Below are 17,758 nucleotides of genomic sequence, written 5' to 3' on the forward strand. Positions count from 1 at the left end.
TAAACAGAATATATTTGAGTTGTGGACAAAACAAGACATTTCAGGACGTCATCTTGGGCTTTGGGAAACACTGATCAACATTTTTCACCATTTTCTGACATTTTATAGACCGACCAAACTGGTTTCTCCACTGGACTCTTGAAGACCCTAAGAGAGACCATATTTCATTGTTCTGTACATTGTTCTTAATGCCTTTATTTGGAATACTTAGTGTATTACTGACATCTTTCGGGAAGCATTTCACTGAACATATTTGTTTTTTCTTATGGTAAAAAAAAGAAGAAAAAAGGGCGACTACTGAATTTCCTTTTTGGTCAAGCAAAATTGGCAATATATTTAAGCAGGAAAGAAAACTGGATAAAGGGCCGATGTGTGACTGTTCATTAGTTTTCAAGAGTCTAGTTAGAGCACGGGTATTGCTGGGATATAAATATTATGTCAAAATGGAGGATTTGGATCCTCAGTGTTTATCAAGTTAACCAACTTCAGATCACTTTATTTGTGTACAGCTCTTTGAACAAGACCCTTGCCTCATATTTCCATGAACTGTATTCCTATAATCAACAATCCCACAATTATTTGACTTGAAATAACTCCAAAGTCAAAATGAACATTATATGGGAACTTTAAAGGACTTGGAACTCACTTTTGCAGATGTGTTAATTTAATTTAAGTATTGTTTGTTTATGTTCTTTTATTATAGTCTGTGATTGTCTTTGTTGCAAATAATTGTGAATGTAGAAGAATTTTTGTCTGAATAAATGATTGTTATAAAACTTTAAAAATTATGATAAGCTCTGAACCGTTCAATAATCTAGACATCTGCTCATCTGATTGGACGACCCACTTTGTACATTTTCTTTTTACTTTTTCTGTTTTTAATGCAGAAAAAACTACAGTTTTAGTCTTTTCATCACTTCGTGTGCTTTATATTTTTGTAGATAAATATTACTGTGTGTGTGTGACACACTATGTATCTAATTGAATTACTTTGATACATTTATCAAAGTAATCATTTGAGTCTGTGATTGTCTTTGTTGCAAATAATTGTGAATGTAGAACATTTTTTGTCTGAATAATTGATTGTTTAAAACCTTTAAAAGCCATGATAAGCTGTGAAGCGTTGAATAATGGATGGTGGTGTACTGCGCCTTTAAGACGCCGCTGCTCAGGGTGGACCGTGCGTCGGCGTTTGACGCTCAGGAAGTGGACTAAACCACCAAAAGATTCCCGCAGATTCGATACCGATTGTCCCCAATGTTTCAAACGTGTTCACACTGACCTTAAACATCTGTTTAAACCCTTTATGGTGGGCTATTTGAGAGGATAATGCTGGATGGTTGCACTCATGAAATTCACCAGAGATATATGCAGGCTGTTGGGACTCGGGAGCGGTAAGAAAAACGTCCCACTTTTACAAAACTTTCTGAACTCGACCGCAAGTCTAGTAATTGATCCAATGAAGCGATAATGAAGCGTGTGTGTGACAGTGAAACCGTGGATATGATCTGAGCTGGTTGATTAAGTATCTGTGGTCGTAGATGTCTTTTGTCGTGAAGTTCAAACTGAGTTCTTGGTCAAACAATGAGAGTTCCTCTCTCTGTGCCAGCTACACCCTGGCTTGCACCACTTCCAAGTTTGCGCAGTCGCATCTAAAACACACATTTAAACACTTTTTTACATCCACTACGCCACTAATAACATAACATACAAGTCTGATCACGCTTTACATAGCAGTAGATGTGCGTAAAAGGACATAAATAATCCAGATTAGATGTCCATTCCCACTGTGCATGCTGGTATGATAACAATGCCTCCAATAGGTGGCAAAAGCCCTGTAAACCCAGAAGATACATCCATTGAGTTGTATGAGCATCACGTTATGTTTCTTTAAATATAGTCATGATGTGCCCACACTTTGTTCCTCTTTATGTGAGTTTAGTTTCCTAGAGGTGCAGGCTGTAGAGCAGGTTAGTTTACTGACATAATCTATGAAGCGTGTAATCTAAATCTGTGTCCTCAAATGTCACATCAGAGAGCAGACTGATTGTTTTGGTGGTTCTTCTTTTAGTCAGTTTACAAAATCACTGACACCTGATTTAGTAGTGATTATTTTAATGATCTCTCTCTCTCTCTCTCTCTCGCTCTCTCTCTCTCTCTCTTTGGGTGAAAAGAAACTGAAGCTGATTTCCAGTAAAGCTGTGTATTGGCAAGAATATGGCGATACGATACGTGTCATGATACAGAGGTTACGATTCAATATATTGCGATACTGTAAGCAAGGCGATATATTTTTTTTATGCCATCACAACAGTTGGGATCTATATTTATAACAATCCCTGTAACACCCAACATCATAGCACTACTTTGAGAAGGCATATACACTGAGAGGGCCCATATCTAGTATCTAGTAAGTATTGACTGAGTTCATTTTTGCATGTAAACTATTAATTATTAGTGTTTTTGAGAATCGATACAGTATCATGAAACATAACATGATACGATACTGTATCAATATTTTCCTACACCCCCCTAACTTCCAGGTTTTTAAAGCTCTGCTCCATGATGATACACTGTTATTTTACATTCCTGTTGAAAGAGCTCACCTTTCAGCTCAACTCTAATTTAAGCAGTCTCCTTGAAGGGGGGAGAGACAGAGACTCTTTTGTTGCTTTTGTCCACTGATCTTGGATCATTTATTTGTTAGGAGGACATTCCGTTATAGTTAAGGTTTAACAAAAAAAAAAAAAAAAGCCTGATTCAGCTGATGGGATGGAGTTGCACTTCAGCAGTGGTTGCTTCTTGACATTTGAGTAGTGGGCCAGACACGGACAGCTGAAATTCCTTCCACTTTCTATGTATGTTTGGAGACACTGATGGTGGAATGGTAGACTCTTTACTGAAGCTAATGAGACTTGGTTCGACAGATGCGAAAAAAATGTGCTGCCTGGAATGTGCATGGATGGATGGCCTTTTTTTTTTGCCTTCATCAGCACTGTCTAAATGTTGACAGAGCCCCAGTACCCTAAAAACATATATATATAAAGACAGAATGAGGAAGTCCAGTGGCTGCTTGTCCTCTTTTGCTTGTCCCACAAGAAATGTAGTATGCTTAAAGAGCGAAACTGTGCTGAGCAGTAGGAGAGTTGCAATCACTTCCATCAATGCCATAACATGAGTCACAGACCAAGTATGAATTTGTCACTAGTGAACAAATGGAAATCTGACACCACATTGAATCCTGCATGGTCTAGTGTTTTGCTTCCCCTTTGTCTTTTCATTTGTCTGCTGCCATTAGGCCTAAATCAGATCCAGGGTTTTGGTTTGATCTGATCTATGACCCCCAACACACACACACATCCCACATTCAAGGCAGTGGTTGTTTTTAATGTAATTTTTCAACCACGTTTCTGAGAAAAGATACGGTGTTCTCAAACAGCAGTGCCCGAGGCAGCTGTGTGCTGCATGTTGAGCCTGTGGAAAAGTTTGAGCAAACATCTCTCTCTCTCTTTAAGACCAAAAAAAGAAACAACTTAAATCAACAACTTTACGCATTTTTGTCTCATGTTGAACTTTCCTAGCTCTTTTTTTTTTTTATAAGAAAGCATTACATCATCTTTCCTGTCCCCACCCAATGTCATTTTAGAGTTTTGCATTTTGTTATCAAAGGTCGAAGGCTTGAATGAGGAATGAGGAAGGAGGAACAAGTTTATTTGCCATCCAGAAGACAAATTCCTGTGGTTGTCAGGTTAGGACACATACAATGCTGCTTGTGGTGCAGATGTTTACAACATCTTGTACAGAGCAACATTATTGCAAATCCCTATGATTATTAAGGCATGTGTAGCTGATGGCTACCTTCCTGATAGAACATAATGTGCATAAGTAATGACTTGATGTGCGGACTGAACGTTTCAACATTTCAAGAATAGACATTTTTTTGATTAGAGCCGTTTCAACTGACAACACATCTGGTTCCCAAACATTGACAAAAATGAAGACGATATAATCAGGTTCTAAAGTGCCGTGTGTATTTCCCAACAGGCCCCCCTGTCCAGCAGCAGCAGGAGGAGCAGATGGACTGCGGTGCCGCAAATGACCCAAGAGATGATGCCATTTTGTCACAGGTAAACAAATGGTGTCAGACTGACAGGGCATTGTAAGGACTGCGAGGGTGAACCTACAATGTTCAAATGTGTGTGTGTGTGTGTGTTTAGGATGTATTAAATGGAGAAGAGGATCTGAGTGAAGAGGAGAAGGCCAGACAGAGGGCAGAGCGACGCAAAGCCAAGAGGAAGGTTGGCGAACAAATCCCTACACCCCTTAAAGATCCTACTTGTTGCACCTTTAATAAGTAAAGCTCATTATGCTATGAATGATGGGTAAAGTCGTGCATTTTATGACGTGTCGAGTACTGCATCTGTTTCAGCAACGTCGAAAACGTAAGAAGCAGGAGCAGGTTAAGCAAAATGAGAGTACTGAACGGGTAATAATCACATTATTCCTTCTAGGAAATCACTCTACATTTGCCTTTACTGTGAATAACTAGATATTTATACACGTTAGGATGATGAAGATGAGGATGGAGGTGCAGAGTCTGAACTGGATGAGAGCGAGTCAGAAGCGGAAGTCGGTGCTGAGGAGGAGAAAAAGGAGGCAAAGTATGACGCCATTCCAGTCATGGCTCCTTCAGGACAACAGAAGACCCAGGACAGACCCGCTGAAGAGGTCGGGGAACTGTTCTACAGTATTATGCATGCATGAATCCTCTGTTGCTATCACTTTTATTATCATTATACGCCATAGGTGCTCAAGAGTATATGTGTTTGATATGGAAGCCTGCATGCTTGTAGGCCTGGACGGCACATGACTAAACACCAACGTCTGACTTTCTGCGTCCCACAGGAGCCAGAGTGGGATGTGAGCAGTGCCTTCTTTGCTAATGCTGCTAGCCATATCAAACCCAAAGGATCGAGTCGCAAGTCCAAAGAAAACAAGGAGAACGAGGCCAGGAGAGAGGTGAATGAATGCTAACAGATAATGTGAGATGAGAAGTACTATACTGTACTAGATGTACTATTTTTTCTTGTGGCAGCAGTTTGTTTCTCTGGCAGTGCCAAAGTCTGATGTGTAGAAAAGTGGACTCTGGACCACGAAAACCTTTACAACAGTTGTTATTATGTGTATGCGTGTGTCTATATTGCAGCTGTAGGATGAAGCTTAGATCCTGGTCATTTGTGTCTTAAATTTTTAGTCGTTATAGTAGATTACTCTATATTAATGACAAAACAAAGTAGATGCATAAAACTAAAACACTCTTCTAAAAGCTGTTTAAAAAAATATATACGTACATATGTATTCTTTTGTCATCAGTTTAAAGTATTTTATGCATCATTTGTGCACCTGATTTGAAAAGGCAAATCCGAGCACTTCCTGTTGAGTGAAAAAGGCAAATCCGAGCACTTCCTGTTGAGTGTTCAGAACTTGATGATCAAGTTAATTTTCACAGTTGTAAACATGAACTGATAAAAACAATATAATAATATAAAATAATATTTTTCTTACAGACAAATGGAACTGACACTATGACCAAGAAAAGCGCGTCACTGACTGGTAAGGAATGGTTTTTGCATAGCATGGCACGCAACCAGCCTTTTAATAGGTTATTCATTGACAAAGATCCAAAGCTTTAGAGGAAATTATTGATTTACACATTTCCTTTTGTGCAAGTATGTAAACACTGGCAGCACTGCGGTCAGTCGAGCCCTCGGGCTGCCGACTCACCAGAGAATTATTTACAAGCATTTTTTCTTTCTAGCAGAAAAAGGCATAAAGCTGGTGCAGGAGGGGCAGTACGCACAAGCTGTCAGTATGTTTACAGAAGCCATCAAATGTGATCCAAAGGATTACAGGTACATCATCTGTGATCATGACTAGTTTATTACAAAGGGAGGACATACATTTTTATACACATGTATTCCTTTTTGCATTAATAAATTGCGTCCTGTAGGTTCTTTGGGAATCGTTCCTACTGCTATTACTGCTTGGAGCAGCACCCTCAGGCCCTGGCAGATGCTGAACGCTCCATTCAGCTGGCCCCGGACTGGCCCAAAGGACACTTCCGCAAGGGCAGTGCTCTCATGGGCATGAAGGTGCGTACATGGCATGTAATCAAGGAAATATCTGCTGAATAGCTTCACACTTACAGTGTGATTAGATCAGCCTTTTACTAACTCATTTTTATGGGTCTTTGCGTGCGTTGCAGCGATACAGTGAGGCAGAGAGGGCCATGGAGCAGGTGCTGAAACTCGACAAAGACTGTGAGGAGGCAGTCAATGACCTCTTTAACTGCAAAGTGCTCCAGTTAATGGTAAATACACCCAAAAACCAAGCGGCAAAGGTGTTTCCTGTAAGCTCGGTAACTGCAAATGAAAATGAACTGAGCTTCCACTCATTTTTTTACAAGCAACATTTTGTTATTAAACTGGTCATCTTGATTTAAAATTGAATTCATTTGAATGCGTTTTCACGACTGGTTATTATTTTTTTTCTATTCTTTCCTCAGGAGCTTGGTATTGATGAAGTGCAAAGTGTCCTACTGCTGGAGAAATTTTCAACTGTGCAGGCTGTTCTGGCATCTTGTTCTGATGCTTCCAGGGGTAAGATCACATGTACATATTTTATTAAAAAAAAGGGCCTGCATTTTCTCTTTGTAACACTGGAGAGCAGTAATGTAAGCAGTAATAGGCTATATGTTAGAGTCCTACAGCCTTTTCTTTCTGTTAATGAAGCTCTTTTTGTTTTGCAGCTGGGAGCCAAGATCCATCAGTTGTGCAACCAGGGTAGGTGACTATTTGTTTGTCCAATCAAAGCCACGGGTCAGAAGGGGAAATAGATTTCTTTGACTCATTTGTCTTTTATAGGTTGTCGCAACTTCAGTGTTCTTTGGAGAAGTTTGAACGAGTACATTTTTCTGAGCTGTGATTTTATTGCTTTCAGTCACATTCTTTCTCTTTCTCTTTTCCTCAGAAGCCCTTGCCCGTCTCTGTGGGTGGGAAATGTGACCACTGAGCTAACTGAGAAACACCTATGGGACCTTTTTAAAATGTATGACCCTAGTCCAGTACGATATTTGACACTAACCTAAATCACGACTTCAAATCAGTCTATATAAACGTTCTAATCTTAATTCAATAATTGGAAACTAATTAGACAGCAAACACTTGTTTATCTAATGTTTAACCAAGGTGGTTATTGACTTGTCCGTTAAGTTGTTTGTTTTGCATTGTAGGTACGGTGAGATTGAGAGTATCCGCGTTCTACATGAGAGATTCTGTGCCTTTGTCAACTTCAAGAATGCAAACATGGCAGCTCGTGCCATGGAGAAACTGAACGTGAGTACTTATCTGGCCTGATCAATCTTGTGTCTGTTTTGTTAAAGAACATTGTAACGGACTTAGAGTGGCGTGTGTGCTTCCTCTCGCAGGGTTATTGTATTGAGAACACGCGTTTAGTGGTGCGCTATCCTGACCGTCGCACTCAGAGGGTCATCCCAATTCCACTCAAGACCTGTCTCCCTGTCACACAGCAGGCAGGAGCAGCTGTTGGGTAAGAAGCTCTTGCTTTTATATTTGTAGGGATAGTTCCGTTTTTTTGAAGTGGGGTTGTATGAGGTAGTTGAGAGGTGACGGTTGGCATGCCCCCAGTTTGGAGAAGCAGACAGGAATATCAGAACTGGAGCAAAGCAATGTACTGCTGTGGACGGGGGGGCATTAGCAAAACATATTTTAGCCACCTAAAAAAAAAAATAGTGTACACTATATTTAGAATATTTTTGCCGGTTCACCTTCCCGCCAGACTGCCCTTTCCAACGGGGAACTGTGGCCGTTGTATCCATCTGTGCTCTTGCCAAAGCCACCAGACTCCGTTGAAAAAAACTGTAATTTTACATGGCAGAACACGGGGGTTGCTGGTCTACCACTGCCTCGATCGGATAGCTTGTTCATGCTATTGTGTGACTTTGGGGAATCCGAACTAACCAAAGTCATACAAAAACACAAACAAACTAACCAATTGAGGCAGTGGTAGACCAGCAACTCCCGTGTTTTGCAAGGTAAAATTACTGTTTTTTTTCAATGGAGACTGATGGCTTTTGCGAGAGCATAGATAACTTGCTTCAGTTCCCCGTCGGAAATGGACTGTATAGCTGTCTCACGGCAAGGTAAACCAGGGAAAATATTCTAAATATAGCGTACACTCAAACTGACATTAAAATACGTTTTGCTGCCCGGCCCTGTCCACAGCGGTACATTGCTTTGGTTCCATGCGGTAACTCCTGTCTGCTTCTCCAAACTGGGGGCATCTACTGTAGGTAATACACTGGCTATGTATAAGTACCTCATACAACCCCACTTCAAAACACCCGAACTATCCCTTTAGTCTGTCTTTTGTCCCTTTTTTATATCATCTCCCTCTCTTTCAAGACCTCGACGACGCGGCCCAGTGAACGAAGACGAGTGTTACTTCTGGAGAACCACCGGCTGCCATTTCGGGGACAAGTGTCGCTACAAACACATTCCTGATCAGAAAGGCAAGGACAGGAAGCCATGGCAGCCTTGAACTCCGTTTACTCTCCGCCTCAGTAGTGTGCATGGAACTGGGATGCACAGACTGAGCCAAAGGAGCCGGTACTTACTGGACCAGGTTCTCTGGGCTGAAAATATTCACTATAGCAGAATGGACCAGAATAGTCAAAGGATCTGAGTCAGCACTCAGGCTCTGAGGCAGGGGTAGTCACACATGTGCCACAAAGGACTGGGAGCATGAAGGTTGTCATTTCAACTAAAGACTCAATGATATTGCTCAGTATTACATTAACCAGAGGGGAGCAACAACATCACCTGGTGTAGTCTTTGTTTTAAATGAAAACCTTCACATTTGCAGCCCTTCATGTCACATGGTGATCTATTCCAGCTCTAATGGATACAACCTAACCTCACAGGCATACAACATAAGGAGGAAGTGAAACTGCCTTGGTACACTATGGGGGGGAAAAGTAATGGCTCTGTCATGTACCTCAGTAATGAAAGGCTTGGTATGGATTTTTCTGGCCAAGGTTGTTCAGTGATGATCCTGTCGACCTTCCTTTTGAAATTCCATCACAAATCAGTGTTCCTCCCTATTTTTAAAGTACAGTAACTCGGCCAATACTTTAAGTTGCAGTTTGTGAACCTGACTTTTAACAGTTTAAGGTTTATCCACGGCCCACAACTGCTCACATCAGTCTGCGGTTCAGTCTGCGCTTCAGTCTGGGGCTGCATTTCCCATTCGTTGTTCCTGTTCCAATATCAACACATTGTTCCCGCCAGACCAAAGACTCACCAACAGATGTACTTGGCATTTCAGTACCTCCCCTATGCAGATGAGATCCTCTAGTCAACAAGCTACAGAGGCCCAGAGAGATGCCTTTATACTGTGCCATGAAGCCTCAGTTAAGATGATCATACATAAGAACCACAAATTTGTCTTGAGGGATTTCAAATTGTACGCATTAACGCACGGATTAGGTGTATATTTCACTCTCTTTATTGGCTGCCCTTTTGTTGAAAGATGGAATTCACACACTGCAAGTGATGGAGGACTCGTTGTCCTTCGTGACCATACTTGTACGGCGTGGAAGAAGTAATAGAAACACCCAACCTGCTTTATGTCTATGCAAAAGAAAAGTGCCGACTCTGTGTCAGACATGCAAACACCTACTTTAATGTCTGTGACATGGCAATGTCATTGATGAACAAGTACATACTACAGGACAGTGCCTTACAAAAGAGTCATGTTCAGTCATGTGCCCACACGTGTAACATGTGTAACATGATTCACTCAGTGTTTTTGACCTAAGGTCCTCCATTTCAGTATTTCAGTGAACCAAAGAATGCTTCATCTGATGGCTCTGCACTGAAAACAGCCTCGTTCTTGAATGAGTTTCAACACTAGACAATGCATTAAAACCCATTAGCATGTGTCTGTATCATCCACTAGATTACGATTACAGCTACAGCACCTGGTTCAAGTCCACACTACGTTCACTAGTAAACTATGCACGGCATAGAGAGAGTATTTATTTCCCTATTTATACCAAAGTGTTTTTTTCTGTTTCTCTTTTTTACAATGTAACTTGAGAGCTGAATGCAGCTTTTCATTTACTGGCCTTTTCTAAAAGTCCCTCTTCTGTTTCTTTCCTGCTTTAAGAGACAAGCATTAGTAAGAACCATTCGGTGCAAACACGGTCACACGCTGCACTTCTGCTTTTCTCGTATTTACTTTCCGTCTTGTGGCTAACACTTGTGAAAAAGGAATTGGACACCAAACTTTTAAGACTGCACTTGTTAATTTAACAAACTCGCTCTCTTTTGTGACTGGTGCTGTTAACTATGGTTAATTTTGCCGACTAATAAAATGCATTGGATGTTATCATAGCATATTTTGATTTCATCTTATGGACATTTCAAATTTGGACAAACGATTTCCCTGGGTTTAATTTGAGTTATTTGGTATGTTTTTAGTCTTTTTACCTTGTTTGAAACTATTTCAGGAAAATGCATTTTTAATTATGATGTACACGTTGATCACCAGAGCACTGCAATCCTGTTAATCTTCCAAATACTTTGTATTATCGTTACTGCACTGCAAAAAAAGTCTTTTATATTTAATAAATGTATTTGAACCACCTACTTCTGAGTCTCTACATGAGTAATGGCACAAATTGGGGGAGAAACATCTGAGTTATGCTACCTATATGTCATAAACATGAATTTTCTGGCAGTGGTGTGCGGTTTTCCTGCCGTCCACAAGGCGGCAGTGTTGTACATGAAAGGTTTGCACTGGAATATGTCACTGACTTAACCAGCCTATGCATTGCATACACATTCATCTTTTTTTGATCTCCAGGAACCGAGACGTTGCTTTAAGTCATTCCTGATACTCAAAACCCTGAAGAAGTAAATCAAAGCAGGCCTGGCTGGTGTGGGGGGAATATGGTAACCCTGTCATCACTAGTGGGAGACACTTGTGTGGCCAGCATGAAAGATGCATTAGGGAATCCGTAACCACTCAGACCAGTGGGAGACCAGTGGGAGATGGAGACATGATTAACACTACTGAGAACGTGTGGGAAAAGCAACCAATATCCCACATAAGACATGTTGAATAGAGAGTAACTAAAACCTAATGCCACCTGCCAATGCATGTGTAGTCCATGCAAGTGTGAGAGTGCACGAGGCTGCAACATTAAAGGGACACTCCACTGATTTTCACATGGAAGTTTACTCAAAATGAGTAATAATATCTTCCAAAGTTTAAAATAAACCAATAACAGAAAGCCTGCATTACAAACTAGAGGTGTTGGGTTAAAGAAGTGGGCATTTTGCAAAGGAGGCAGGGGCGGTGTAATGAAAGATGCTATGGAGTTGCATTATGTGCGTGAGTGTTTTTTAGAGTTTGATCCAGACTAGGGACTAAAATCTGGATATCTTGGCCACTGCTGCTATGATTTTGATCTTTCCTTTAGGGCTGAATGATTTAGAAAAAATATCGAATTGAGATTATTTTGACTGATATTGCAATTGCAATATGATTTGCGATATCAGAGGGAATGAAAATTTGACACAATTATTCTCATTTTCATTGAAAAACATATTAACATGATTATAGTGTGATTATTGTGGGGATCTCTACCAAACAAAAATGTTTTCTGAAGTTTGTAGAATATGGTGTATAGGCCAGGACATATTTAATTTTAAATGGTATTTTGACACACATTTCGCCTTTAACAAATATTGTGCCTCCTGCGATTTGAAAATGGCAGTAGGCCATATTGCGATTTAGATAAAAATTTGATTCATTGTGCAGCCCTACTTTCTCTTTTTCTATTCCCCTGACTATGTGAATGTGCAATAATAAATTGGTGGAGTACTCTAAATTAAGTGCATGTCCTTTAAATAAGGGGAAAAAATGGCTGCTAAAGATTTACAACCATTATATATGAAATTTAAGTGGAAGTGTAAAGGTATAAATTAATAATAAATTAATATAAATTTTAACCTAATTTAATAAATTTAACCCCATAGCCACACTTTAGAGCGCCTTGAAGTTATGGCAAAGATGCCCTTTGATGCAAGATCAGCTGGGTGCCCATAGTGGGGCCCGTGGGCCAAAGTTGGCTCGCCATAAGGTTTGATTTGGCCCAACAGATGTGAGCGTTTAAAAAAAAAATGTTTTATTAAAAGACCTGCAGGATCGCCGGCGATCTCGACCCACTTCACTGTGTTTCAGAGGAGGCTCAGTTTTAGAGCTAGAGTAAAGATACTGGTATCATATGAGACTACCTAAGGAACCCATTGGTACCATCCATGTCATGTTAGCCAGTCGTGAAGGAGGCTATATAACGCTCCAAACTTAACTAAATTTTAGCGAGGAAAACTGGCATGGCCATTTTTACAGGGGTCCCTTGACCTCTGACATCAAGATCCATCCATCCATCCATCCATTATCTGTTACCGCTTATCCTATTCAGGGTCGCGGGGGGGCTGGAGCCGATCCCAGCTGACACTGGGCGAAGGCGGGGTGCGCGCAAGATATGTGAATAAAAATGGGTTCTATGGGTACCCACGAGTCTCCTGTTTACAAACATGCCTGCTTGATGATAATCACATGCAGTTTTGGGCAACAAAAAAAAAATGCAGTGTTTTGAATGCAGTATAAATGTGTCATTTTTGCCTACACTAAAAATGGTGTGTTTGAATATTTCTGTATACTGGGGTCCCTAAACAGTTTTGGAATTGCATAATTTGGGTATGACTGTAAATGAATTCAGCGGGTGGGTTTTAAGCAGTTAACTATGTAAAAAATAAAAGAATATTCAATCAGGGGAACTTGGGATCCTAGTACCATTTTGCATCTTAACAGTAAAATACAACAGGTGTTTGCTTTAGGCCCCGTGGCCTACCATTAAGCTCCAGTTTTGGCACTTCAAGGGAAAACGTTTGTGCACCCCTGTTCTAGATCAACCTCTATGTATAGCTCTCTGCACTCTCAGCCCTCGCTAACCTGTACAGCATATCCTCTATCTCTACAGTATGTGCCCACATGCTCCAAGTAAAAGCATTATGAAAGCCTGAAGAGACGGCAGTGGGGGTGAGCATGAGGAGGTGCTGTCGTTTGAAAAGGCACTTGTTTATTGTTGGAGAGCATGTATTTATTTCATGCCTCCACAGATTGTGGGTTAAGGGCAGAGCCGGCTCGGTCGGCGTAATTAGAGAGGTGGAGAGGTGGAGAGAGAGAGAGAGAGAGAGAGAGAGAGAGAGAGAGAGAGAGAGAGAGAGAGAGAGAGAGAGAGAGAGAGAGAGAGAGAGAGTGAGAGTGAGAGAGAGAGAGAGAGCGTTCTGCCACAGAGAGCTGCTCTCAGATACTTGTAGCCCTATGAGCCCTCCGAGAGCCCTGTAATGCACTCTCACTAACACACACACACACACACACACACACACACACACACACTGAGCTGTTAAGTATTGGCACACAGGCAGGGACACCTGTCTGGTCTAGTTTAATTAGTCTGATACGCAACAGTGCGAGTTCTAATGGAAGAATGTCACACACAGCAATGATAGTTATATTTTTAACCTTCGCACTTCCTTTCTCTTTTACATCTCTCTTTCCTCTCCCTGTCGGCCTTGGAGATCCCTCTGATTTGGCCCCGCTAATAGGGGGTCTGCTCTTCCTGTTAGGGTTTACCAGTCAGGGAGGGACCACCATCCTACCACCCAGTCACACCATCACTCGCACACGCAAATATCTCAATTACTTCTTCAAAGTTTGTGCACACAAACACGCGTAAATGTAACGTATGATTTTTTTTTTTGCACCCTGTTAGAGCTCTGTATACGAGGAAGTGTTTTTACGGTCTTTGGTTGATGTTTTCGGCTCCTACCTCCCCCTGTCATGATTGTAATTCTTCACGTCTATGAATAAACCTCGCTGCCTCAAAAAGGTGCCCGCTGAGGTTTACTCGAAAACTGGAATACAGTTTATCAACACAACACCCTGACGCCACAACATTTCCATGTAGCTAAATTTGTCCCAAATCCTCCCGAAATGACTCAAAAAATAAATAAACAAGTTTCAAACACGCAGAAAGGCCTTAGTAGCAAACCTAAATGGGACCAGGACCGAGCACTGAAGTGACCCCGGCTAGAAAGCCATAAACTTTTTCCTCATTTTTTTTTTATCTGGACCTACACCGATGACTCAAATCTTTATGCTTTCTATACCATGATGATAGGTTAGACTGGTAGTAACACTCCTGGGCAGGCAGGGGTGGTATGGCATATTCTCATCAGTCACGTGCACCATGGCTACGGTGAGGCTGGGCCTATTTTAGAGTCGGTGGTTTGCGGCCATCTCAACAAGGAAATATCTACCCTGTGGTGTAGGGAGCTTCTTTAAGACACTTGGAGCTTGATGTTTGAAACTATTCTGGAACCAGAGTCCTTCCTGTTGGTCACATTTACACACGTTCACCCTAAAGGTTTTGTAACGCTCTGCCCGGGCAGTTGTGTAAAGCGTCTTCAGCCTATCAGAGAAGAGAGGTGTAAAGAGGCCAGAAAAGAACACTTGATTTGGTTATGAAAATTAGTTTTATAATGTTCAATCAATTTTCTGCTAAGGTGCTAAACATCTTGTGGATGCTGGAGACTAATTTCTGAAACATTCACTGTCACATTCATTCATCCGTGAGGAACGACTGCTACAAATGTCAGCAAAGAAACAGAATAAGTTAAAATGACAAATCCTCCATCAGTGGAGGGAACCCACTACTTTGATATTTTTTAGATTTCATAGAAAACGTGTCGGAGCATTATGCAGACAATGAGGTTGCAATTTAATAAACCAGCTTTACATTTTAGCACTTGAAATATGTCAACGCTTCTACAGTATATGGGAGAAAGATACCTAGAGGGAAAGGGAGCACAAGAGGGAGGGAGGGAGGGAGGGATATAGGGAGAAGGAGGGCAAAAGGGAGGATTGACTAAGGAGAGCATTTAGTAGACACACTCCTTCACTCAGTCACTCTCCCCTAGCCAGTGACGTCCACCACTGCAAACATCTGCTGCCTGCCAGGTGAGTGAACTTTCACCTTACCTTCTCCTTTTACATTTTTCTCGGTAAAGAATGTTATTTTATTTTCACTTGATTTATCTGTTATTTTAATTTATTGTTTAATTTTATTTTAATTTTATTGTGAAATATGCATCTAGAGTGTAACAGGTGTTTTTAAGGGTTGAGATGCTTTTCCCCTCTCTTTATTCTTGACTTTAACTACATTAATTTTAACAATATTTTAGCTATAATACTGCAAAAGTTCAAACATTTAGTAGAGATATTTGTTGTTAAAATCTTGCATTGAATTAAGCAGTAACAAGCGATATACAGTATAAGAAGTTATACCATATAAGTTGCTTTTTTTTAACCACTATGATTTACTGAGGCCAGTCTGCAAAGTCTGTTTGTTTTTTTGTTGTTGGTTTGTTCTTTATAATTTTATCGTCACAATAGACAAACAGATTTTGTGTATTTTGTGCTCACTGTGTGCATGCAGCGGTGATTTAATGTTTCTGTCACCACCACTGCCTTGTTGTTTGGCTGTGACACTTGTTAACCTCCAGCAGCCTCGTGTTTCTGTCTGGTTTAGTGAGCCCTGGGGAGGGTGTTTATTCACGTGAATTGCAATACAAAAGTGCGTTGGTTGGTTGTATCTCTAATTATACGCCTGTGTTTGACATGAAAAGTAGTAGCCTATTCATTTTATGTGTTTTGGCATGCAGTGCCATCACAAAATTGATGCTGCAGCAGTGAAGTTAAATCAAATGTGCAGTGGGACTACAAAGCAAGTTTGACCTCTCTGTCTGAGAGCAGATACACTGGCTGTATTCTGCTATTGAGTACCTGAACTATTGTGTCCAGAGGATGTCACCGTTGGTCCGTTTAATAACCAGGCCTGGCAGGGTCCCTACTGGCTGTTGGACTTGAAGGGAATTACTCTTTAATGCACCATAGTTCAAGTTTCAGGATATATCTAAAAGTGGTGATGTGTTAAATCAGCCTGCAGCTTTAAACTGACAAGACAATGAAATGACTCAACTGGTCAATTTAACACAAATGAATAAAACATCTTGGTCTAATTAAGCAGAAGTAGAATGAATGATGTATTCAGTATTTCATGTTTTACCTGCAGACCCCCTCCTCGCAGTCACGATGACCCGCGCCCTCTGCTCGAGCTCCCTCCTCCTCCTCCTCGCGCTGCTGCTGTCCCTCTCCTGTCCCGCTCGCGCTGAGCCTCGACGGACCACGTCCTCGCAGCGCAGCAGGGCGCCTCGCGCACCCGCCGCCAAGGTGCGTCTGGCTGGCAACTATGCGCGAGAGCCGCACGAAGGGCGCGTGGAGGTGCTGCACAACAACACGTGGGGGACCGTCTGCGATGACGAGGTGGACATCAAGATGGCCAACGTGGTGTGCAGAGAGCTGGGCTTCCAGAGTGGGGTGACCTGGGCCCACAGCGCCAAGTATGGAGAGGGAGCAGGTGAGAGAGCACTTCCTGTATACAAATACAATTAGTAGTGAAACATTTTACTGAGGGAAGGTCAAATGTCACCATGGTCTAGTAGGCCAAAGTCAAACTGACTGGATGTGAGTGATAAAACGAGCTATGATAGGCCTTTGATAAACCACAGGTGTAATTAATGATCATAATAAGGGCTGCAGTCCATTTAGCTTTCAGAGCCCCGGACACTGTGCATGCTGGGTAGGGTAGCACATCCAAGATTTCAAAATAAAATCACATTTTTATGCTTAGGGCTAAGTGCAACCTCCTTTACCAGGACTGTACATGCTGGCTCAGTAAAATACTTACTAATACACTTAGGCTACGTTCCAAATTGCATACTTTTTCTGTCTACTTTTAGCACATATACCGCAGCTGCCCTTACAAAGTATGTCCTGTTGCATGCAGTATGCATACAGTACGATTGGGACATACTACTTCATCGTAACATTTCGCCTTGACCCTCTTGATCATATATCCACTGTCCAGAGAATTGTGGGTCAGAATAGCCAGAAAAGCATGCTGGCTTGCGTACCAAAGAACGTATATTGCCAAGAAGTGAAAAAGTCAATTGTTCATTCCATTGCAACATCAGCGACCAGCAGCAAAGCTACGCTTCCGGCATTTTGGACGGAAAGCGACTACCGGACGCCAGTAAAATGTTCGCCTTAAAAGTGGCGTACAAAAGTAAAACAAAATTATTTCTATTCTATTTTCGAATTTGACCGAAATGGCCTTTTGAACAATAAAATATTATATATATAATAAGTGTTTTCAGTCCAAAATGGCGGCAGCAGCTGTTGTCAAAAAAACACCAGAGTTTAGTCTCTTTGCTTCTGTACTCTTTGTGCATACTGCAATATGTGACTGGATGCAGTAGGACATCCTGGTATTTTTGGCATACTGCATTTGACATACTATGTATTGGGACATACTAAATCTTTTTCTGGCTTACTAAATAGTATGGTAGTATAGGTATTGGAACGCAGTTAATCGCAACAGAGTCATCGTTAATGGTATTAATTACACCTGTGCTTTTCCTGCCATGACAAGTCAAAAGGTCTGCTCTGAAAAAAGCCCATTAGATTATCACAGTTATTTATT

General features: G+C 41.2%; 2 protein-coding genes across 5 annotated transcripts in view; both read left to right on the forward strand.

Annotated features, from left to right (window-relative positions):
* Positions 1 to 1,185: 1,185 nt before the first annotated feature.
* On the forward strand, positions 1,186 to 10,730 carry LOC141773779 (uncharacterized). 4 transcript variants are annotated; one of them, XM_074645821.1, is made up of 16 exons: positions 1,186 to 1,394; positions 4,045 to 4,127; positions 4,218 to 4,298; positions 4,430 to 4,486; positions 4,567 to 4,728; positions 4,906 to 5,019; positions 5,568 to 5,613; positions 5,819 to 5,912; positions 6,011 to 6,152; positions 6,266 to 6,370; positions 6,566 to 6,659; positions 6,809 to 6,842; positions 7,030 to 7,107; positions 7,292 to 7,394; positions 7,487 to 7,608; positions 8,484 to 10,730. In XM_074645821.1, the coding sequence occupies exons 1-16, from the start codon at positions 1,337 to 1,339 to the stop codon at positions 8,617 to 8,619; spliced, it is 1,509 nt and encodes a 502-aa protein (XP_074501922.1). In that variant the 5' UTR covers positions 1,186 to 1,336; the 3' UTR covers positions 8,620 to 10,730. The 4 variants fall into 4 exon arrangements, with proteins under 4 accessions (XP_074501922.1, XP_074501925.1, XP_074501923.1 ...); XM_074645824.1 differs by having other exon boundaries at positions 7,033 to 7,107; XM_074645822.1 differs by having other exon boundaries at positions 5,822 to 5,912.
* Positions 10,731 to 15,091: 4,361 nt separating this feature from the next.
* loxl4 (lysyl oxidase-like 4) overlaps positions 15,092 to 17,758 on the forward strand; it is a 32,781-nt gene continuing 30,114 nt past the window's right edge. The window contains exons 1-2 of the mRNA XM_074645836.1: positions 15,092 to 15,174; positions 16,289 to 16,633. Coding sequence (XP_074501937.1) covers positions 16,309 to 16,633 — 325 coding nt within the window. The 5' untranslated portion in view covers positions 15,092 to 15,174; positions 16,289 to 16,308. The remainder of the gene's footprint in view (positions 15,175 to 16,288; positions 16,634 to 17,758) is intronic.

This window comes from Sebastes fasciatus, chromosome 9 (genome assembly GCF_043250625.1).
Source record: "Sebastes fasciatus isolate fSebFas1 chromosome 9, fSebFas1.pri, whole genome shotgun sequence".
NCBI classification, from domain to species: domain Eukaryota; kingdom Metazoa; phylum Chordata; class Actinopteri; order Perciformes; family Sebastidae; genus Sebastes; species Sebastes fasciatus.

Bases quoted from the DNA above. Each gene is read 5' to 3' on its own strand.
- LOC141773779 (XM_074645821.1), top strand. From the start codon at position 1,337: ATGGTTGCACTCATGAAATTCACCAGAGATATATGCAGGCTGTTGGGA. The intron at 5,913-6,010 runs GTACATCATCTG...TGCGTCCTGTAG, and splicing joins TGTGATCCAAAGGATTACAG to GTTCTTTGGGAATCGTTCCT. The intron at 6,153-6,265 runs GTGCGTACATGG...CGTGCGTTGCAG, and splicing joins GTGCTCTCATGGGCATGAAG to CGATACAGTGAGGCAGAGAG.